Genomic DNA, 24,647 nt, shown 5'->3' with positions numbered 1-24,647 from the left:
GCTTTTATTCATCTGAGTATTGTCAAACGTCTTCTTCAACTCTACTCCGACTTGATCTGAATAATCTTGCACTGAAAGAATCGCCCTCCTAAGGACTTCCCATCCATTACCTTTAACACCCTCGGGGATGACAAGAAGAAGAGGTTTCCTTCTTGTAGCAATCTCTGTGATTTTCATGAATCGCCCTCTATTGTTGAAGCAAATCTCCATCAAATGAAACTTATTCTCGCCCCTGAACTTTCGTGTAAATCCCCTGGTATTCTCCAACTCCACAGCTTTCTTCAAATGCTCCGTTAACCAATCCATCTCCTCCCTTCCAAATCCTACTGATACAACAAAACCACGGCTCCTTTCTGTTACTGATACCCAAGTTCCACCATTCGATCCTTCAAACTTTACCTGAAAAGACTTTTTTTCCACTTCGAACTCTTCAACTTTGCACTTCATCATGCCAGATAATTCTCCACCTTACAAGGACTCATTGCTCTTGCCCATTTTCCAACTGGCATCTCTGCACCATTCCTCGTTCCTTTCTCTGCAACCACATCAGCATAGGACCTCTCACCTCTATACATTCCTTTGCACTCTTGAGGCTTTTTTTGCTTCTCCTTCGAATCTCTTTCAGCTTGAACAGAGAACTCTTGGACTGAAACAATCACCTTCCTCAGATTTTCCCACCCACAGCCATTAACACCTCTTGGAACAACTAAGACCAAAGGTTTTCTCTTTGCAACATATTATGTGATTTTCATATATCTCCCTCTGCTATTAAAACATATCTCCATCAGATGAGTCCTAGTCTTGCCCCTCATTTTTCGAACAAAACCCCTGGAAGCCTCCAAATCCACAACTTTCTCTAACTGCTCCACTAACCAACCCGTCTCCTCCTCTCCAAAACCTAAAGAAACCACAAAACTTCGGCTTCTCTCTGTTATTGAAATCCACTTTCCTCCATTGCAATCTTCAGACTTCACCTGGAAAACCTTTCTCTCCACTACAACCGACTGATTACAAATCATCTTTTCCAAACAAGATTCAAAACACTATAGAGTGTTGAAACTCAGACCCCCCAAATTGCTGATATCTTCACCAAGGCTCTCCCTCGTCATCGACATTGCTTGCTAAGTAGCAAATTGATGCTTGTTGATCAACCTGCATCAATTTGAGGGGGGCTGCCCGCACTTCTTTCCTTATTTTAGCCCACAATTGTTTCCTTATTTCTCCATTTATTATTCTGTACAGTTAACATACATTATTTGACAGATTATAGTTTACATGTATAGGGCTAGAATCATGCGGGAATTTATTTGCTTTATTTGCTTTCCATGTATAGCATCCTTGTAAAGTCTATATATAATATACAAAACTCAAGGCCAAGGTATTCGGCCATTCACACAATATTTTGACACTAGGAATATACGTAGTAACAAAATAACAGTCAATTATATCCCTGAAATTAAGAAATTATGCAGATTTCTAACACTTCTCCTCAAGTTGGTTCGAAAATGTCTTGCATGCTCAACTTGCTTGCCATAGACTTGCAATACCTTTAGTGAATAGATCTGCCAATTGAAGTTTAGTATGAATGTAAGGAGTGTAGACAATCCCAATATCAAGCATCTCTTTAATGAAGTGCATATTGATTTCAGTATGTTAGTTCTGTCATATTGAACACGGTTGTGAGCAATACTAATTGTAGCTTTGTTATCACAGAATAGCTTCATAGGCTCACGAATTCCTAAGGTCATTGCATGGAACTCAACCTCAACACTAGATCTGGAGACTACTAGTTGCTTTTTACTCCTCCAAGTTACTAAATTACCTCCAACAAAGGTGCAGTAACCAGTAGTTGACCTTCAGTCAGTCAATGATCCAGCCTAATCCACATCTGTATAGCCTTCAACATGTAAATGATTATTGTTTGAAAATAGGAGTCCTTTCCTTGGGGTAGCTTTTAGATGCCTTAAGATCCTCATCACAACATCCATGTGTTCTTCAAGGGGAGCATGCATGAATTGGCTTACAACTCCAACAGAATATGCAATGTCTGGCCGAGTATGAGATAGATAAATCAGCCTTTTGATATCTCCATTTATCTACAAGAACACTACCTTCTTGGGTTGCTAACTTCTGGTTTGGATCAGTAGGAGCATCTGTGGGTTTGCATCCTATCATACCTGTTTCATTAAGCAAGTTGAATATATATTTCCTTTGAGAGATGTAGATTCCATTTCATCAACGCAGATGGTAAGTATGGTTAATCTTTTCTCAAGGAACTCTTAACTTTTTCGATAACCAAACTTGAGGAAAGATAAAGAGTAAATTTTCCGAACCATGCCCTTGAAGATTGTTTTAACTCGTACAATGTCTTCTTAAATGTACATACTTTCCTTTTGTTGAATTGATGTTCAAAACCAAGTAGAGGATCCATAAAGACTTCTTCTTCTAAGTTTCCATGTAGAAACACATTCTTCACATCAAATTGTTGGAGTGGCCAATCATGATTTGCTGCTAGAGATAGTAGGATTCAAATGGAATTCATCTTTTGTCCACCAGAGTGAACATTTTTCCATAGTTAATCCCAAAAGACTACATATATCCCTTAGCTACTAAACGTGGCTTGTAGCTTTCTATGGTGCCATCTGCCTTGTACTTGATGGTGAACACCCACTTACATCCAACTAAATGTTTCCTTGGAGGCAAATTAGAAATCTCCCAAGTTTGATTCTTGTTTAGTGCTTTCATTTCTTCATTTATGGCTTCTTTTCATCTGGGATCGACAATGGCTTCCCCCAAATACTTCGGGATTGAATCCATAGCCAATTGAGTTGCAAAGGCTTTGTATTTGTTGTTTATTCTGTCATAAGACATAAAATTGGACAAGGATTGTTTGATTCCCAATGAGTATTGCTATAGGAATGTCCAAGTGAGTATTAAAAATAAGAGAGGAGTTGGAATGATAAAGGATTGAATTTGAAGGATTAGAGTTGGAAGTTGTACCTTCTTCTAGAGTGGATGATGAGTTGTGCATAGGGAGAACAGTTTCTTATACCAATATAGATTCCCAATGTCTTTCGGAGTAAACAAGCAGTTCAACATCCTTTTCAACATCTTTTCCTCCTTGGATTGTTTGATTCTCCCCCTCTCTTTCATTTTCCCAAGTAGGCATATGTAATGGAATAAAACATGATTGTAGCTGATCTTCATTTTGTGTTTTCTCCCTTTGAAGAGCAGTTTTCTGATAGTATGGTTGGTCTTTAAAAAATCCCATATCCATGGTAACAAATTTCTTCCTAGATAGAGGATGAAAACATTTATATCCTTTTTTTTGTAGGTGATTATCCTAGCAAAATGCATTTGTTAGCCCTAGGATCAAGTTCAGATCTATCCTTACTAGGAACATGAACATATACACTACAACCACAGACTTTGGGAGAGAGAGAACCAAGACTTGGAATATGGGAGAAATGACTTCTCAAGATTGCTAATGGGGATCAAAGTCGAGAGTTTTGGAGGACATTTTGTTTATCAAGTAGGCAGCCGTGAGAATAGCATCACCCTAAAAAAGTTTAGGGACATTTCTTGCAAACATCGATGCTCGAGCCACCTCAAGTAAGTGTTGATTTTTTCTTTCTGCCACTCTACTTTTACTTGTGCACAAAATTGTGCTTGAATCATTTTGTAAAACAACTTGAGTATATTTATTATCTCAACTTTTTCTTTCAAGAGATAAATTCCACGTTGTCTTGCTACAATCATCCACAAAACTTACAAACCACTTAGCACTAGACAAACAATGAATCCGAGAGGGTCCCCAAACATCAGAGTGAATAATAGAGAAAGGAATATCATTTCTTTTAATTCTCAAAGGATAAGAAACTTGGTGATTCTTTGCTAACTCACACACTTCACATCTAAGTTTGGAAAAATCGAGGCTGCCACGTATCTTTAGAGTAAAGAAGCTAGGATGACCTAATCTTTCATGTAGCAGCCAATATTCCTCCATATTTCTTTATGCAATTCCCTTTATTTAATAGGCTTGAAGCTTCTTTGTTTCCTCGAGTTCTAGATAATAAAGTCCACCCTTTTTCTTAGCACTACCAATCATCCTCCCCAAAGATAGGTCCTGAAAAACATAATGATTAGGATAGAAGACGACTGAACAATTATTTGCTTTTGTAAGTTTACTCACTGACAAAAGATTGCAGGTCATATTAGGGACATGTAAAACTGAGCTTAGAGTGATTTTTGGTGAGAACAACACATTTCCTTTTCCTTTTACAGGGAGAGAACAACCATTAGCAACCTGAACCTTTTTCCCAAAACATGTATTGTAGGATACAAAAGAATTAGATTCTTTACCCATATGATCACTAGCTCCAGAATCAAGAATCCAAGGGTTGGAATTAGAAATTGAACAGATTTTATAGGCCTTACCATGTGATCCAGATTGTGCAAAAGCACACGAAGATGAAGGCACTTCAGATTTTCCCATGATATTATATAAAAGATCAATCTGTTCTTTTGTGAATGGCATGTTCCCAATAGTTGGAGGATTCATATTAGCCAGTGGATGTTGTATTTGCAGTTGTTCAACACTTTGTTACTTTTAGAGTATCTTCTTCCCTTGTTTCCTCATTGAGGCCTTCCATCAATCTCCAGCATGTTTCTCAGGTGTGCTTTGATCTCTTGCAGAAGTCACACCACTTTGGATCTTTTTCTCTTCCCATAGTTCCTTTTTCAGCCATGGTTCTCAGAAGATGTTTGCACCATGACTCCCAACTTGGATTCCTCAAGACGTACAAGGGAAAAAGCTTGATGTAAAGAAGGGAATTAATCTTTTCCAAAGACACAACTTCTTACCTGATCCAACTCAGAGTTTAGACCAGCAAGGAGCTCAAATACACGTTCTTGTTCAAGCAAGTCAGCAAGTTTAGCAGCATCCGCAGCAGATTCCATTTTGACATGCTAATACATGTCAAGTTCCTGCCATAATACTTCTAGGGTACTGTGATATGATGTCACATCAAGATTCCCTTGTTTGGTGGCATGGATCTTAGTTTTCAGCTCATATATTTGGGAACATCTCCTTGCTTTGAGCACTTCTAGGAAACAAGATCCCAAACTTCCTTCCCTTGGAAAGAAATAGGAAAGGCTCTCTAATTTCTAGCTTCATCAAATTCAATAACCAGGATATTACCATGGAGTTCTCAGCCTCTGATGTAGCACACAATCATCATTAGTTTCTATTTTAAGTTCATCATTAGTTTCCTATTTTAAGTTTCCTATTTCAGTTATTTCCTTTATTTTTGCATTACAAATATTATTTAAAGGCTTATTGTAATTGTTAGAAGGGGTTCAATATAATTTATTAGAATTATTCCCTAATTTTAAAATCTTGTTGTGATCTTTGTGTTTGTTATGGAGTGTTTTCTGCTTTGTTTTGAAACAAACCTTCCACTACGCAAAAATTGTATTAGAGCAAGGATTTTTACCTCGATTTGATGGCTAACGACAGTTCTAGTGAAAAATGAACCATCAATGACGAATGGTGGTTTGAAAAAATCAACGAACGACTTGACGAGATCGACAAAACTCTTCGCAACCACACGCAAATGGTGGTTGCGTTGACTATCGAAGGGAAAATGAACCCATGGAACAATGACCAGACCAGCATGGCAACTAGTAGGAGGGCAGCTACGACGATCGATGCCAGCCACAGATCAGGCCAAAAATTGATGATGGAGGCACGATTTGCACAGGTCCAACCACAAATCTCGATTTTTACGAGCCCTTTCCATTTTGGGTGTATGGACATCAGAATTGAGGAGCTCCTAGGCAGTGTGACAACGACAATGACGAACTCTAGTGAGGGGTTCCAATTAGCGGCGACGAAGAGTTCGAGGATGGTGGTTGCTTTCCATGAGCAACTATAAAGGTTTTTGATGGACAAGACGCGTTCTTTCCATTTTTTTGAGATGGTGATGATTTTCAACTTCCACAATAGAGGAATATTCAACAAAGGTAGCAACAGAGGTTGGATCATTCTTTTAGGGAAAAATATGATTTTCTTTTCGATTATCGAGCTAACAATTGGAGTCAAAATTAGCAAGAATTTAGAATGAAGATGGATCTACTGAGTTTAGACGACCGATTACACATTGAAGATTTTCTCGATTGGGTCCATACCGTCAATTTTTTTTTTTGACTATTTGAATATTTCAGAAGAAAATCAAGTAAAGCTCGTGACGTATAAGTTAAAAGGCGGAGCTTTTGCATGGTGGGAACAACTTCAATATAATCATTAATAGCAAGGAAAACAACGTGGTTGTACTTGGCCCAAGATGAAACAATTGTTATAAAGAAGATTTGTCCCTCCGAATTATGAGCAATTTTTATACCAACAATATCAAAATTGTTGGCAAGCCAACCGTACTGTGAACGAATACACGGAGGAATTTTATCAGTTAAATGCCCAAGTTAATTTGTCCGAGACAGAGGATTAATTAATTGCTCATTATATTAGAAGCCTAAAGTCAATTATTCAAGATCGATTGGCTCTTCAAAGGGTTTGGACCATGACAAATGCAATTGATTTGGCGATGAAAGTAGAAAATAGATCAATAGGTCCACGACATGCACTCAAAGTAACTTTTGGTGACCAACCCAAGAAGTTTCTTCTACTCCAAACAACTTTAGGCAACAATGCCCCTTCAACTCAAAATTCGGCATAGAATCAAAGTGGAACTTCAGCCCTTGTTCGATCTAATACTCAAGGTCGAAACCAGTAGCAACAACGAGTCAATAATGACCCTTATGCGTGTCTAAACCCTGGAAAATGTTTCTGATGCAACCAACCAAGCCATCTTTCAAATAATTGCCCAAACAGATGATTTGTTAACTTTGCAAAAGAAGGTGGCATTGAAGAAGAACATGTTCTTGAAAAAGACATCTATGAGGGTGCTAGGTTTGTAGAAGGAAATGTGGGAAAAGAAGTGGTGTACATTGTCCAATGACTTTTGCTTGCCTCAAAGAAGCCAGACAACTCTCAATAACATAAAACATTCTGGACTTGATGCACTATTCATAATAAAGGATGCAACGTGATTATTGACAGTGGCAGTAGCAAGAATGTTGTTTCCAAGGCTTTGGTGAAAGCACTAAATTTGAAGATTGAGATAGATCTGTTTTTAGGGCCTAAAAGTTCAAGTGCTAGAGGTTTGCAAAGTTCCTTTATTAATCGGAAGTATTACAAAGATGAGATCGTATGTGATGTGATGGGTATGGATGTTTATCATATTTTATTGGGCAGGGTGTGGCACTATGATGTTGATGCCACTTACAAGGGTGAAGATACTTTCGTCTGTTGGTGGGTTGATAAGAAGATCATTTTGATGTCACAATCTCAATTGTTAGAAAGCAATTCGGTTACTAAGGAAGGTAAGTTGTTATTCACCAACATAGTGGGTCTAGATTTCTTTAAGCAAGTCAAGGAGCCAAATTTTGTAGTAGCATTGGTGGTTAAGGGCTAATTTGAAGCAACTATTAATATTCCCACTAGGGTTCAAGAGCGACAACTTAACGAGTTGCTTGATAAAGGCTTGATTCGTGAGAGCATGAGTCCTTGTGAGGGTCCCAGCTTTACTCACCCTAAAGAAGGACAATAGCTGGTGCATGTGTGTGGACAGTCACATTATCAACAAAATAACAGTCAAGCATCGCTTTTCTATCCCATGTCTTAATGATATGCTTGACAGGTTAAAAGGTGTTGTGGTGTTTACCAAACTTGATTTATGAAGTGGTTGTCACCAGAATTGTATGCGACTAGGCGATGAGTGGAAGACGACTTTCAAGACTAAAGATGACCTTTATGAATGACTAGTGATGTCATTTGAGCAATCAAGTATGCTAAGCACATTCATGCGGTTAATGAACCAAGTTCTTTGTCAATTTATTAGAAAATTTTTTGTGGTTTATTTTGATGATATTCTTATCTACAGTAAGAATGAGGAGGAACACTTATCACATTTCAAGATTGGTGGTTTATTGGAAGATTGGCGATGATGCTTACAAGATTGATCTTCTAGCTGATATGAACATTTCCAATACTTTGAACGTTGTTGATATCTTCGAATATTCCCCGAGATGAGTTTTCTTTGCCGCCAAAAAAATCGAGGACGAGTTTTCTTCAAGTGGAGGGGATTGATGCAGCACACGACCATCATTAGTTTCTATTTTAAGTTCATAATTAGTTTCCTACATCATTAGTTTCTATTTTAAGTTCATCATTAGTTTCCTATTTCAGTTATTTCCTTTATTTTTGCCTTACAAACATTATTTAAAAGCTTATTGTAATTGTTAGAAGGAGTTCAATATAATTTAGCAGAATTATTCCCCAATTTTCAGATCCTAATGTGATCTTTGTAATTGTTCTTGAGTGTTTTTCATTTCGTTTGGAAACAAACTTTCCACTACACCAACCTCCCATGGCTCATAGTTGGGATCAATGCAGTCAGGCTCTTTTATTGTTCTTCGAAGATATCCCATTTTATGTCTATTCTTCAAGAACTTCTTGACAGACAAAGAGCACTCTAGGAAATTGTAGCCATTGAGTTTTTCTATAGTGATTTGAAGGGTTAGATTATCAAAGATTGGTTGAGCCCTTTTGTGGATTGACAAAATCTATCTGAAGGATTTTGAGAAGAGAGTTTGTCAACCATATTTGCCAAATGCAAATATGGAAGAGTTGAACAAAAGAGGAAAAGAGACGAATATGTCAAAGACTTTTTTGCAAAAGATGCAAGAAGGATAGAAAGCCTAGAAACTTGATGGTGCTCTGATACCATATTGGTTAGAACCAATTCTTCTTATTTTTATTGAATAAAAGTCATATAAAAGAAAAATTAGGGTGATATCAAGCTAAGATTCTACAACTTTCTAGATATAACACAATTGTCCTATAAAGAAAAATATTTGATTTATCTAACAGCTAAGTCCTTAGAATATACATGGTAACAAAACAACAGTCAATTACACCCTTGAAATTAAGGAATTGTGCAGATTTCTAACAGCTAGTCTAATATTAAAATATTTGTGTGCATACCTACACTTTTTCTGAGTCAATAAGTGCATAAGGGAACTATATTCATCGATATTGAAGCTTGTCTTTGCGACTATGCAAATCTTGTTTCCATCTACACACCAAATTTCCATGATAATATTTTATCAAATTTGGTCCCTTTCATGCGTCCCACTAGGTTTATGTTTTTTTGAAGATCAAAATTCACCTTTCACAACAGGATTTTGAACAATGCCTTTGCATCTAGCTGGTGCCATTGAACTCATAATTCTTCAAGTGAAAGAATTTGTCATTGTTTTTTTACTGTTGCCAATTTCTAGCAAAGCTAGCACTGTTCAGTTAGTGTTTGAGTCAAATCCAATCCTAGGGACTTTATCTTGTGAAAGAAGTCAAGGCTGGAAGATTTGGATTAAAAAAGCTACAAAAAGTGGTGGGTAAGTATATGAGAGTTTCTTAGGTGTTTGTACTGCATTAGAATTGCATATAAGTTGTTTTACTTGTATTGGAATTTAAAACTGTTTTTAATATAAAATTCTTTTCTTTTCTAACTTAAAATTATATCTTGAAGTCCCCCCCACCAAAAAAAAAAAAAAGAAAGGAAAAAGAAATCCACTTTATCATCTTGACTCAAATTATATCTTTAAGTGTTTTTTAAAAACTGTGAAATTCTATTTCCTAATTTGACTAAAAAAATTTAGTTGTTGCTTTCTAATGTAAATAGTTGAAAAAAAAAGAGCAGAGAGAAGTTTTAACACCAAATTTTTCTCTCAAGAAATCCAAAGGTTTGTCTTTTATATTTTAGGAAACAATTACCCATACTTTCATACTTTTGGCACTACGTGCAATTCCCTTTTGTGAAGACAGGTGTCTCTTAAGGGAGTTCAAGAGAGAGCCATCAGAGCACTTCTTTGGAAGCATTTGAGAAGAAGATCCACTAAGGCGTCAAAGAATGTTTTAAGGTTCAAAATAGAGGTGAGAAGGATCCTGGGGGTTGCATTTAGGCTTGTTATCCTAGTAAGACTTTGTAATTTGGTCTTATTTTAGTGGATTCTTTGTCATGGCCAGCTTGGCTTGTGTTTTTTTAACCTGGATGGGTATTTTGATACTATGTAGAGTTTTTCATGTATATTCAGTTTTTCTTATGTGATTGAGAATTTATTTCATCATCTTTATTCATCACTACATATTCTAAATATTTTTAATTGGGTAACCCCCCCACCCCCCCCCCTCCCCCCCTCCCCCCTCCCCCCTCCCCCCTCCCCCACCCCTTGCTCTAGACTTAGCATTACAAACATGTCTTTAAAAATTCTTGATGCCTAAAGAAAACAATATGTTGATTACATTTTTCTAGGATCTCCCAATGTGAAAATGAACTTTCTTAACATGTAATCACCAACAGGAAGGACATCCACTCCTGGAACATGTGGGTCAAAAGAAGTTTCATCTCACAAAACAAGTAACATAAAGCATAAACATATACAAATTTATAAATGAAGGAAATAAATAAATGGAAGGTTTAATACATTAAAAATAAGAGTTTTTGAAATCCTTACCAAGGACAAACTCTACCTTCTGCCAAACCTTCTGAGCAGAATTGTTCTCTATATCAAGCTGCATCCCCATTTAATATTAAAAATTAGCATGTTTCATATTAAATTTACAAGAACCAAGCCACCTACAACTCTGCATAATTCATGAGTCACTAAGCAGGCCATTCAATCATGTAAAACAAAAAGTAAAAACAGCTCAGGACAAAAGGTTCAAATATAGTATTGTTTTTACATTCACAAGCACATGCAAATAAGATAAGCAATCCCTGAAGTGATTTACAGCTAACCAGAAAAACCTTTAAGTTGGCTGCACTCATCAGTGTATTACAGAAGTAAATTTATAAAACATGGAGCAAAAATATGTGCAATCACTAGTTCAGTAGACTAAAAATTTAAGCACATATTGTGATGTAGATTAACACTAAAATAAATTTCTACAATGAAAGTGGTGGGCTACAGATTCACATTTTAGGATTTATGGGGAGAAAAGTTTGTTTAGTCTTTTTCTTAGTAGGCAAAATAATAAATTTTGTTTTGTCTTCTGAAGACTATATATATGCTTTGTCTTATCTTCTTAGTGAATAACATAAAAAGATTTTCTCAAATAACATGGTATTGAAGCATCACAAAACCCTGGCTGCATTTTCTTCTGCTACAACACAGCTCGGTATTGCACCAATGCCACTCAATACTGTGCTACAATATCTATCCCTTGAAGCTGCTGATCCAAGTGCTAAGTCACTCATGTCTGTGTGAGGTACTCTTCTTACATTTATAGTACAACAACCCTTTTCTATGATTACTAGTGTGTGAGAAGTGTTCTAAGATTTATCCATGGTCATGCTGTGTAATACAAATATAGTGCAAGTTTAATCATAGAGATGTGCTCTCAGATATATCAATGGTCATGCCGATTCGAGTGTCAAGTCTCACCTCCTGTCTATGTGATGTAAGTATCCTTCTCACATCTGTAGTACTACAAACCTTCTCTATTATTTCTGGTGTGTGAGACATGTTCACAGATAGATTAATGGTCATGCCGTGTTATGCTAGTATGTTCATGTTAGTGTTGAAGTTGACTAACATCCCTTTGCTTCAGAAATAATTGCAGTGGTCCCTATTTTCTCCCTTCAATAGTTAAAATTATGGCATTTAGTAGTGATTACAAATTTGGAGATACTGCTAGTATCCAGATTTATTCAGTGAAACTAAAGTAACCTAATTATTTATTGTGAGTTAAAGCCATGAAGGTATATATCAGGGCAGGATAAAGAAGAAACTAAAACATTTTTTCAAAGATCCTCATCTGGAAATCCAAGAACTTTGATAAGTGGCAATAGAATAACTTTATGACAATAACATGGCTGTGGAATAATATGGAGCCCTATGTTAGTGCTGATTTCCTCTTTTAAGAATTTTCAAGGGAGATATGGGGTGCAATTAGAGAGGCATACTTCCAAAATAAAAATAAAAAAAATTTTAGAATCTAGCAATTATATTAGGATCTCTTTTCTTTTCTCTCTGTTGTTTTTGTTTTTTTTTTGGGAGGGGGGGGAGGGGGGGTGGGGGACATTGTGAGCATTGTGCATCCCTTCCCCTTTGGGAGGAATTAAATGTATATCAACCATTGTTCCATTGTTTGCTGATATTAAGATTAAAAAGAAGGCAGAGAGAGTTCTAGGCTGCCAAATTTCTCTCTAGCCTTAATATATTGAGGTCAAACACGGTATATTGGCTAGAAAGGGCTAACCATCTCTTAATAACATCTATGCTTGACTTCATCATATTGATTTATAGTTCTCTTCATCTGGAAATGGTATTAAGGATACTTCAACCCTTGCATCTATAGGACAAGGCAAGGCGGTCCTCCTATTCAATGTTGAGGTCTCAGTGTAGAGGGAGTGGAGATAACATTAAAAGCAATGGGAAATGCACACATTATGGCTGGACTATTTAGATGTTTGATAAGTGTTGGGACAATTTTGGCCATTTTGCAATGGTTAATCAGGTTGTCCCCTATTTTGATGATAGAGTTGATGTTCCTACCCTCTATTGGTGGGAATTGGGACTGTATTGCCTTGTCTTTGTGAGACCACAACAAAATAGTGCAGCAGTCTCTAGAGATTTCTTCTCAATCCAAATGTTTTTTTTTTTTTTTTTTTGATAAGCAAACAAGAATATACAAAAAATGTCAATAAAAAAAAGAGGGCCACACCCCAAGTACATGGGAGGTATACAAAGGATGCCAAAACAACAAAAAAGAAGTCACCTCATAAATGCACACAATTACACACCCTCTCACTATCTAGCAGTCAAACAATCAATAAACTTTAAGGATATAGAGCCTCTAGATCAACATGTTCCTACTGTTATCTTGACAGATTTAGGTAAACATTCTTTTATTACCACTAGTTAGTCTTCTTTTTGTAGATTATAAAATATAGAGCTTCTTATCTTATGATTAGAAGTTGCTCACAATTTTCTAAGTTAAAAAAGATTTCTAATATATCCTCAATCCTTCTTGCTATTGGATCTTCTTCTGTTCTTGGTTTAGGAGATCCCATTCCCTCACCTTCTTTTAAACTCAATTTTGTTTTGTATGTACTCAAATTTGCTATTAACTTATTATATGTTATTCACTCACTAAGCAATTTAATTTTGTTGCTAGTTTTTTCCTTCTTGTTAGAGCATGATATACATTATGGGTCCAAATCCTAACAACTTGAGCTTTTGGGAAAATTGGTTACTCAACATGGCATTAGAACACTAGTTAACTGAAGGTACCGAGTTCAAGTGTGAAATTTTTTATCTATGAAATTATTTGTGATAAAAATGCGAATTTTTGTTTTTTATAGGTCATGTTGTTCTCGCCATCCATGGTAGGTATGAGATTGCATGTGAGAGGGGAAGGAGGGAGGGTATTAGAGCATGATATAAATTGAAGGTCCAAATCTTAACGGCTTAAGCTTTTAGGAAAATCGGTTATTCAACTCTTATTGTGTTTTTCAAAACCTCCACAAAAATAGTAAAATTTGTAGAGGGCTTATGTGAGATGGGCTCTTCTATTTCAAGAGTTAAGTCTTATATGGTGGTTTCATGGTAGAAAGTTATCAAATGATGTTGCTTTTTGTTTCTCTATTTTTTTTTTTTTTTTTGATAGGAAACAACAAAGGAATATATTGATAAAAAGGAGGTACAATAGAAGGATGAGGAATCCTCCTACCAAAGAAAAACAAGACTACAAGTAATCAAATATAAGAAAATACAAAGAGAGAACAAGCAAACACTCTAGTTACATACCGCTAACCAATCAAGTTGTAACACGTTAAGAGGTATCCCCTTAAAAACCTTAGAACAAAAAGCCCAAAGAGAAGCAAGAAAACGAATAGAATCCCAAAGATACTCTGAATTCCTTGCTTTATCCTAAAAATCCTTACATTTCTTTCCCGCCACACCACCCACATTAATGCGATGCACGCGTCTTGCCATAAAACAATCCCTCTCTTAGAAGATCCAAAACCATTAAAATTAGTAGATAACATGTCAGAGATGCTCATTGGGGGAACCCAATCCGTCTTTGCTAATTGAAATAATCTGTGTCACAACCCCATCGTCAAAGAGCAATGGAGGAAAAGGTGATCTATTGTTTCTCCATACTTCATGCACAACTTACATATGTCGGGACTAAGTGCTTTGTGGGGTCTTCTCAATTGTAGCAAGTCATTAATATTAACCTTCTTGTGAGCCATCAACTAGACAAAGGACTTGACTTTGAAGGGGACTTGAGAATTCCAGACAAACTTGGTAGGGAATACTTGAGGCGACTCAGAATATTGAGATAAGGCCAGAAAGAAAGGTTTGACTGTGAAAAATCCTAAAGGAGATAAAGACCAGGATCTCTTATCTGGAACCGAAGGTGATATGTGTAGACAATCAAGAGACCGCATAAGGCCTTCTAAATCTTCTATCTCAGAATCAGAAAGATTTCGACGAAAGTTGAAATTCCAAGAGAAAGGACGGGTATATCTAAGAATTGATGAAATAGGAGCATTTTTATCCGTGACTACGCTAAGTAATCTTGGATATTGGACTCCCAAGGGTTGATCCCCCCACCACAAGTCTTCACAGAACCGAATTCTATCCCCGTCACCTACCACAAACCCAGTAAACTTGGAAAACTCTTGGAAAACTAGTGCAATGGCCTTCCAAGGACAACGATGTGACCATCTAACTATATTGTTGACATCTCAGCCATTGGAGTGTGATCCATAAATGCTTAAAATAACCTGATGCCACAGAGCTGAACCCTCCCTAGGATATCTCCACAACCACTTCCCTAAGAGAGCGACATTCCTTACAGAAATCTTTCCAAAACCCAATCCCCCTCTCGATTTCGGCTTACACACTACATCCCAACTAACCAAATGATCTCTTTTGCCTTCCCCTACGCTTGACCATAAAAAATCTCTTTGCAGTCTCTCAATTTTTGTTGCCATTGAGGTAGGAATCTTAAACAAGGAGAGAAAGTAACATGGCATATGGGTGAGACAAGATTGAATGAGGGTTATCCTGTCTCCAAAATATAAATACGCCTTTTGCCACCCATCTAATCTCCTTGATATCCTCTCAATCACAGGATCCCAAAAACCACACGCCTTAGGATTCCCTCCCAGAGGAAGACCCAGGTAAAGTATAGGCCACCCAGAAGCCTTGCAGTCAAGCATCTCGACCAACCTAGAAAGATGATTCTGTTCAAGATTAATGTCATAGATATTGCTTTTGTCAAGATTAACTTTCAACCCGGAAATATGCCCAAACACTAGCAAAACATTCTTGAGGGTCATCATATCCTCTTCTCGAGTACTAGAAAAGAAAATGGTATCATCTGCAAATTGTAAATGGGATACCCTTGTTCTGTTCCTACCTACCCTGAAACCCTCCAAGACGTTTCTCTCCTCAGCTTTCAATAACATCCTACTCAATACATCTGCCACTATAGTGAACAAAAAAATGGATAAAGGGTCGTCTTGTCTTAAACCTCTAGATGCCTTAACCCACCCTTTCGCATTACCGTTCACTAGGAGTGCAAAAGAAACCGAGGATAAGCAATCTCTCATCCATTTCCTCCATCTAGGACTAAACCCCTTCATCTCCAACACATGATCCAAAAAATCCCAACTTATGTGGTCATAAGCCTTTTCAAAGTCAATTTTGAATACAACTCCTTCCTCCCCTGATCTTCTTTTCTCATCCACTATCTCATTGGCTATGAGAACTGCATCCAAAATTTGTCTCCCTTGAACGAAGGCTCCTTATGTAGAATGGATGGTTTCGTGAAGTACCCTCTTAGACGCCCTGCTAACACTTTGGCTATTATCTTGTAAAGACTAGTGATCAAGCTAATAGGTCTATAGTCTGAGATTATCTTTGACATGTTTTTTTTGGGTAACAGAACTATAAAGGAAGCGTTGGTGCTTTGATTGATAATTCCGCTCCAATTAAATTTTGCAAACACTCTCACTAGATCCTCCTTTATCACTTCCCAACAATCTTGAAACACTACAATGGTAAAGCCATCCAGCCCCGGAACCTTATCCCTATTTAACTGAAAAATGGCCTTAGAAATCTCTTCTTCAGTAAAGGGGGATTCTAACCTAGACGCACTCTCACCAGAAATAGGGGACCAATCTAAGCCTTCCACTCTCCAAGGTTCTCCAGAAGGACTCGCGTAGAGCTTTTCGAAATACCTTAATATCTCCTCTTTGACGCTCTCTGAATTATTCAACATTAGGCCACTTTCATACTCCAACTCCTTGATAAATTTCCTATTTCACCTGCCATTGGCCATTTTATGAAAAAAAATTGAGTTACAATCCCCTTCTTTTACCCATTTCACCCTAGCTTTTTGTTTCCAATGTATTTCTTCCCTCAAAATCAACTCCTCTAGCTCCCCTTTTCTTAAAGCTCTCTGGACTAAAAGTTCAGGGGATAGGCCCCCTTCTTGCTCCAAGGTATCATAGTTAGCTAAATTCGATAAGATATCTTTTTTCCTTTTACTTAGCTCTCCCAAAGAAGCCTTATTCCACTATTTCAATTTGGTTTTAACGAACTGTAATTTCCTCATGAACTTGTGCCCTTCCCACCCATTTCCTTGAAACTCTCTCCACCAACTTCCAAAACTCTCCTTAAAACTAGGATGTTGCAACCACATATTCTCAAACCTGAACAGCATTGGTCCCCACTTGAACGGATTGGTTTCCAAGACAATCGGCTAATGATCCAATGTCCATATTGGAAGTTCTCCTTGAAGACTTTGAGGAAATACTTGTTCCCACTCATTTGAGTACAGGAAACGATCTAATCTCTTGCATATTGGATGCTCTTGCATGTTTGACCAAGTAAATGGTGCGCTCCTTAAAGGTGAATCTATCAATTCGCAATCTCTTATGAAATCATCAAAATCCTTCATGCTTGGGGTTAATCTAGAACCTCCCAAGTTTTCTGAACTTCTCCTTATGAGATTAAAATCGCCGCCCACACATCAACGCGGAGAAGAAAGCCCAACAATGTCTGAAAGCTCCACCCAAAAATCCTTCCTGAGAGCTGAGTTGTTTGGGCCATAAACTGCAGATAGCCATAATGATTCGCATCCGTCTAGTGCGAACTTGATTGAGACCGAAAAAGAACCGAACACTACCTCCTCCCTACGCAATTTTTTAGAGTCCCAGATGATCAAAATCCCACCCGAAGCCCCACTCGCCGGAAGGGCTGCCCAATCCTTATTTCTGGTTGTCCAAACACTACCCACGAACCTTCTATCACACTCCGCCTTTTTTGTTTCCTGAATCATCACTACATCCGGCTTTTCTAATCTTAGAAAATCTTTAACCACCCTTCTCTTTTTCTTTGAACCCAAACCCCTAGTATTCCAACTGATTATCTTCCTGTGAAAACTCACTGACCCTGATCTCCGAACCAAATCCAACTGGTCTCACAATCCTGTGGAGCATCTGCTCGTCCTGCTGGAATATACCTTGATATCCAGAGTCTTTAAAACCTCACGTACTTTTGCCATTTTCCTAGGGGACAATCCTTCTATTTGGAACTCGCCCAAAGGAGAGCCCGCAATACCTCCCAAGTTAACTGTAGCCATACTGGATTCCTTGATAGGCGATCTTAGATTAGATGAAAGAGGGTTGACACTCTCGAACATCTGGTATGGACAAGTAGGCTGGATCACCTCCATTTCTAAATTAGGGATATCAACAGAAGTTTGACCTTCATAAGCATCGTTGACTTTTTTGAACAAAAATTCAGAATTTACTTGGTTTTCCATAGGAACCTGAGGTTGAGAAACTGAATCGGGAAGCATGGGGGTAGAAGGACTCAGAATGGGGACGGAAGGATTCATGAGGGAATAAGTGAAGCCACTAGAAGGGGGTATATATGGCTGGGTAGACTGAAAAAGTGATGGCGTTACCTCCAGATTTTCCGCAACCATCGAACCACAATTCCCCAACAAGCTAGGCCCTTTACCTCTGGTTTCTGGCGTAAAAAGCATAACCATGACTGCTGAGACGCGAGGATTAGACCCCACTTGGCCCAAAAATCCTTCCATGTCTTCGTCAGATGAAAAATTGTTCAGATCCGTTTCATTTCTTGGCGACGAAGCCCCTTCCCCTAAATTCTTCTTACGAAGCCTTGGAAATCGACGAGAAAAGAGAGGGCTTGCACTTAATTACAAAAACCTTATAAAAAAATTATTAGAAGGATGAGAAGTCTTCCCAACAATTACAAAAACCTTATAAAAAAATTATTAGATACCTTCATTATACAAGGAGGCCTATAAAAAAAGGTTAAATCCATATCAGAATATACAAAAAGGTTACCCATATTCATATCACAGTATAAAACTCCATATTCTTCGTTACCTAATTGTGCCCTATTTTTTCTTTGTCTTAAAGAGTTTTGGGTGTATATGCTTTATTCATAATTTTTTTTCCAAATAAAGAAAGCTTGATCCTTCATCCATCAAACTTGTGTTTCTTAGATACTTTAAAACTTAGAAAGGATAAGTGTTTTTTTGTTGTTGTCTCATAAATAATTTGTTGGTGTTGATATGACTTTCTTCGAGACCGCCCTTCTGGTCGTGTTTCACACTTAGATAATGGATTGTTTCGACTTGAGTTTGTTCTTTCCCCTGTTGTTATTTATTTTTTTTTTTTTTATCAGAAACGAAGAAAAATATATTAATAGAAGAAAAGATACAAAAGAAAGAGAAGAAACCAAGGGAAGGATGAGAAGTCCTTCCTACACAAACTGAACAAAAGAGAAAACTCCCACAATAGAAATCTAAAAATAAAGAGAAACCCCAACATTCTCCAACTTTTGAAGCGCAAACCGCAATCCAGTTGAGTTGTAAAACACTTAGACAAACTCCTCTAAAAGCTGCAGTACAAGAAGCCCATAGAGAGGAATTTTAACATAATCAAATCCCATAACATCTCTTTCGTTCTCCACTTATCCTCAAATATCCTATTGTTTCTCTCTTGCCACACCATCCATACCAAAGTAAGGCAAGCGATTTGCCAAAGTGTCTTGCCTCTTAATGAGTTCCCCAAGCCTTTAAAAGCAATAACCAACATGTCCTCAAAACTCCTTAAGAGGGACCCAAACCAACACTGCTAGATTGAACAACTTGTGCCAGAGTCCAATGGTAACAGGACAATGAAGAAAAAGGTGGTCAATCGACTCTCCATTTCCTTTGCAAAGAATGCACCATTGAGGACAGAGGGATTTGTAGGGTCTTCTCAATTGCAACTTATCATTGGTGTTTACCTTCCCATGTGCTACTAACCAAGCGAGGGCCTTAACCTTTGAAGGGGCTTTTGAACTCCACAAAAACTTGGCCGGAAGGAACAAGGTAGGATTTGAGACTTTTGACAAGGCCAAGAAAAAAGATTTCACTGAAAACAAGCCTGACGATGACAAAGACCACGCTCTTGAATCTGCCAAAGAAGGAGAGAAAAGCACTGAACTAAGGAAGAACATTAATCTCTAAAGGAGATCAATTTCTGAATTAGTAAGATTGTGGCGAAAATTAAAATTCCAAGACAGTGGAAAGGAATTGCCAAGGACATTTGAGACAGTGAGGTTTTTCACAAAAATAACTCTATAAAGATCAGCAAATTGAGAGCACAAAGTTTGGTTACCCCACCAAAGATCTCCCCAAAAACGAATTCTCTCCCCATTGCCCACCACTAGGTGGATAAAAGGGGAAAAAACCTGGAAAACTTGAGCAATAGCCTTCCAAGGACATCTATGTGACCATCTAACCACCATGTTGGCGTCCCATCGATTAGGATGTGTCCCATATATACTTGTAATAACTTTATGCCAAAGACCACTCCTTTCTCTAGGGAACCTCCAAAGCCATTTCCCTAAGAGAGCAATATTTCTCAGAGAAATCTTCCCAAAACCCAAACCTCCCAACTCCTTCAGTCTACTAACAACATCCCATCTGATAAGATGATCTTTCTTCCCTTCCCCCGTCCCAGACAAAAGAAAATCCCTTTGCATCTTCTCAATCTTTGAAGCTATTGATGCTGGGATTTTAAAGAGGGAGAGGAAGTAGCTAGGAATGTGAGATAGACAAGACTGAATTAAAGTAATCCTCCCTCCTAAAGACAAAAAGGCCTTTTTCCAACCATCCAACCTCCTCGAAATTCTCTCAACCACCGAATCCCAAAAGTCTATTGTCTTTGGGTTCCCTCCCAATGGAAGGCCTAGATAAGGCAAAGGTCACTCTGACACTCTGCAATAAAAAACCGAGGCCAAACTAGACAACAGCTCCTGCCTAGTGTTAATACCTGAAATGGTGCTTTTTTCTAAGTTGATTTTTAAACCAGATACTTGCCCAAAAACCAAAAGGATAATCTCGAGGTTTTGAAGATGTTCCAAAGAGGCTTTAGAGAAAAAGATGGTGTCATCTGCAAACTGTAACAAAAACACTCTAGTCCTATCCCTCCCCACAAAGAAACCCTCAGTTAGCCCAGTTTCCTCTACTCTGATCATCAACCTACTTAGAACATCTGCCACTAAAGTAAAAAGGAAATGAGAAAAGGGGTCTCCTTGTCGCAAACCTCTAGAGGCCTTAACCCAGCCCTTTGCATTCCCATTAACTAGGATTGCAAAACTTGATGAAAACAAACAACCCCTTATCCAAGATCTCCATTTCTGGATGAACCCTTTCCTTTGTAGCACATGATCTAAAAAGCCCTAATCCACATGATCATAGGCCTTCTCAAAATCGATTTTGAAGACTACCCCTTCCTCCTCTGACCTTCTTTTCTCATCCACCACTTCATTGGCTATCAACACAGTGCCCAAAATGTGTCTCCCTTCAACAAAGGCTCCTTGAGAACCAGAGATTGTTTCATGAAGACCTTAGCAATTATCTTATATAAACTTGTAACCAAGCTAATAGGTCTATAATCTGAGATTTTAAAAGTTTGGCTTTTCTAAGGCACCATAGCAATGAAAGTCGCATTTGTACTTTGATTTATTACCCCATTGGTGTGGAACTCAAGAAACACCCTCATAAGATCCTCTTGTATCACATCCCAACACTCTTGATAAACTACAATAGTAAAACCATTACGACCAGAGGCTTTTTCCTTATTCAATTGGAAAACTGTCATTCGTACCTCCTCTTCAGAAAAAGGTCTATCCAACCAAACTGCACTCTCTCCAGAAATAGGGACCCAATCAATTCCTTCAACCCTCCAAGAATCACCTTCAGGTTTGGAATAGTTTCCCAAAGAAATTTACAATCTCCTCAGAAATGACCTCAATGTTGCTTAAAGTCTCCCTCCTCTCAGAAATTAGAAACATAATGAACTTCTTGTTTCTCCTTCTAGTGGCCATTCTGTGAAAGAACTTAAGAGTTGCAATCCCTTCTTTAATCCCCTTGACCCTAGATTTTTGTCTCCATTGAACCTCTTCCTTTAACAACAAATCATCTAGCTCCCTTCTTCTTAAGGTCCTTTCTGATACCAAATCAAGATTCAAATTCCCTTCTTGTTCAATTAGATCAATTCTACCTAAGTCCGAAAGAATGAACTTTTTCCTCTCTTAAATCTCCAAAGACCACTATATTCCAATCTTTCAACTTTGATTTAACAAACTTTAATTTCTTCATGAACTTGTGACCTTCCCAACCTTCAACCGTACACTCTTGCCACCAATCTCTAAACTTCTCTTTAAACTCAGGATGGAACAACCACATATTCTCAAACCTAAAAGGAGTCAGACCTCATTTTAAAGGATTAGTTTCCAAACAAATTGGGCTATGATCTGAGGTCCATCTGGGAAGCGCCTCTTGAAAACTTTTGAGAGAAAAAGGAATCCCACTCAGAAGAAAACAAAAACCTATCCAATCTCTTGCAAATATGAACAACTTGCATGTTTGACCAAGTAAAAGCCGTATTCCTTAGAGGGGGATCCAGCAAACCACTCTCTCTCATAAACTCGTCAAAACACCTTATGTTGAATGTTAACCTAGAATCGCCCATCTTCTCAGAGATCCTCCTGATAACATTAAAATCCCCTCCTACACACCACCTTGGGAAGGTCAGACCATACAGGTCTTGAAGCTCCAACCAAAAGTCCTTCCTCCACAAAGGCTTATTCGGGCCATACACTTAAGTTAACCAAAAAGACCCTTCCTCACCAGAGTTCAACTTCACAGTTATAGAGAAAGATCCTAACGCCTTCTCTGTACACTTCAACTTATTTGAATCCCACAAAATCACAATCCCCTTGAAGCCCCACAAGCAGGAAGAGCAGCCCACTCCATGCTTATGCCTTTCCAGACACTGCTCACAAACCTCCTGTCCCAAATTTCTCTCTTTGTTTCCTAAAGCATCACAACATTTAGACTTTGAGTACTTAAAAACCTTCTGACAATCCTCATTTTCTTCTTGGAACCTAATCCTTTTGTATTCCAACTTAAGATCTTCATGTAAACAAAAACAACCCAGCACAACCAGCAACCAAACCTAATCCTCTCTTTGGGTTCCAGAGTCATTTTTCCTCTTCCTTCTGAAATATACCTTATCCGCAGAAAGAGTACTCTTGCTCTCTACTTCCGCACCTTTTACATTCTCTCTAACAATTCTAATCCTCAAACTCTCCAAAACCGACTGAACCTTTACCAACTTCCTAGGTGTGAGTCCCTCAACCTGAAAACCTTCCAACGGGAGGGTGGGAGGTTTTGGCTCTGGGGACGAAGCCTTGCCTGAGACACAAAGCTCCTCTGGGTTACTGAGTGATTTCCTAAGGAAATGACAGTCTTTAAAATTTCGATTAGAGGTTTCTAGGGGAAACGCCACATCTTCAGAACAAGACACGCCAACACAACGACTGAGCTCAACAACAGGAGAATTCGAAAAGGGGACCACACTGAGAGGCAAAGTTTGACTCCAATGGAATAAAAAAAAAAAAAAAAACCGACATCAAGAAGGAAGAACAGAAGAAACAGAGGAGTCGGGAAGAAAATTTGGATGAAAAGCCCCAACCAAAGGAAGACCCTGCTCAGAGAAAGCTACTCGGAGAAAGCTGAGAAAGGAGGACGCACCTTGTTTACCAAATTGCAACGCGAAATCCCTTCTCCCTCTGTCTCCCCGGTGAAATCTTGGGAGGTTTTTGAAATAAGAGAAAGAACGCCCTTATTAGAGACTGATCTGCCTCGAAGAATGGCTCGATTTGCTTCCGATGAGCCACCCCCATCTAGGTTACGCTTCGGAACAGAAGGCGATACTTTTAGGCTCGGCGGCCAGCTTCTCGCTTTGCGCCTTGCAGAGACTAAGGGGCCTTTTAGCTTTGACGACTCTTGAAAATGAACTATCGGCATTACCTCCTTTGCAAAGGACCCTAAGCGCTGGAGCTTTGAGGACAAAGGCGCTGCTGGGCAACCATTAGAAGAACCTGCTTCTGTTTCGTGGACTGGACCTGCAAGAGGCCCAAAACTCTTCGCCCCAAACTGGGCCTTAGCAGAATGGGCTTTAAAAAAGGCGTCTGGTTGGTTTTGTTGTCTCGATAACGCTTCCCGTCATTGGGTCCAAAAGACTCCCTCCCCTTCCTTTCTCCGCTTTGGAAACCGAATTTGAATCTGAAGAACGAGAACGGGAACGATGACGAGGCCTCCAGCTGTGGCACTCATTGTCCCTAGCAGTAGCTCGTAGCCCCTTAGCGTTCTTTGGCCTTTGAAATACGGAACTTCCCGCTGACATCAACTCATCCTTGTTGCCAGTTGACTCAGGCCTAAGAAGGTCGTCTCCTTCAGCTTCTCCGGTGACTGAAACTGCAACCGTAAATGACCAGGCTCCATCTTCCACCTCTAGTAGCTCTGGTAACACGACATTTGGAAGCATCTCCACCCACAACTTTACCTTCGACAAGTCTACAAGTTTCAGAGATTCCCTTGCCACTTTCGTTACCTTCCCTCATTTCTGCAAAATGTATCTCAGCTGAACCTCATCCCACAGATGAAAAGCAAGGCCTCTTAGTTCTAACCAACCCCTTCTAAATTTTCCAAAAACAACAGAGTTTTCTTTTGGCGACCATCTCCTCAGAGCAACAGTCCCTCCTCTCACTGTTTAACTCCCTTGATCTTGAAACCAATTAGCTCTCCTTGCAGAATCCACGAAAAAACACCCCTTGTAATCGGAAATAGGGGTTACAGACACCATTCCTTTCGTACCCATCATCATCGCAATAGTTTTTCCTACATCGAACCAATCTAGTACTTTTCCTTTACTTTCACAAATTACAGCTCTTGCCCATTTTCCAACTGGCATCAAAGCTTCGTTCCTAGGTCCTTCCTCTGCAACCACATTTGCATAGGACCGCCCTCCTCTGTACATTCCCTTGCTCACCTGAGACTCTTTAAACATCTCCTTCGAGGCTCTTACAGCTTGATCAGACAAGTCTTGGACTGAAGAAATCGTCTTCCTAAG

At 38.6% G+C, this 24,647-nt stretch overlaps 1 protein-coding gene across 2 annotated transcripts in view; it reads right to left on the bottom strand.

Annotated features, from left to right (window-relative positions):
- The window catches only part of LOC117926684 (two pore calcium channel protein 1B), a 98,113-nt gene that overhangs the window by 33,743 nt on the left and 39,723 nt on the right, over positions 1–24,647 (bottom strand). For both annotated transcript variants that reach the window (XM_034845903.1, XM_034845904.1), the window contains exon 14: positions 10,633–10,690. In XM_034845903.1, the coding sequence (XP_034701794.1) occupies positions 10,633–10,690 (58 nt within the window). The remainder of the gene's footprint in view (positions 1–10,632; positions 10,691–24,647) is intronic.

This window comes from Vitis riparia, chromosome 12, assembly GCF_004353265.1.
Source record: "Vitis riparia cultivar Riparia Gloire de Montpellier isolate 1030 chromosome 12, EGFV_Vit.rip_1.0, whole genome shotgun sequence".
NCBI classification, from domain to species: Eukaryota; Viridiplantae; Streptophyta; class Magnoliopsida; order Vitales; family Vitaceae; genus Vitis; species Vitis riparia.
This window is presented reverse-complemented; position numbering and strand designations above follow the sequence as displayed.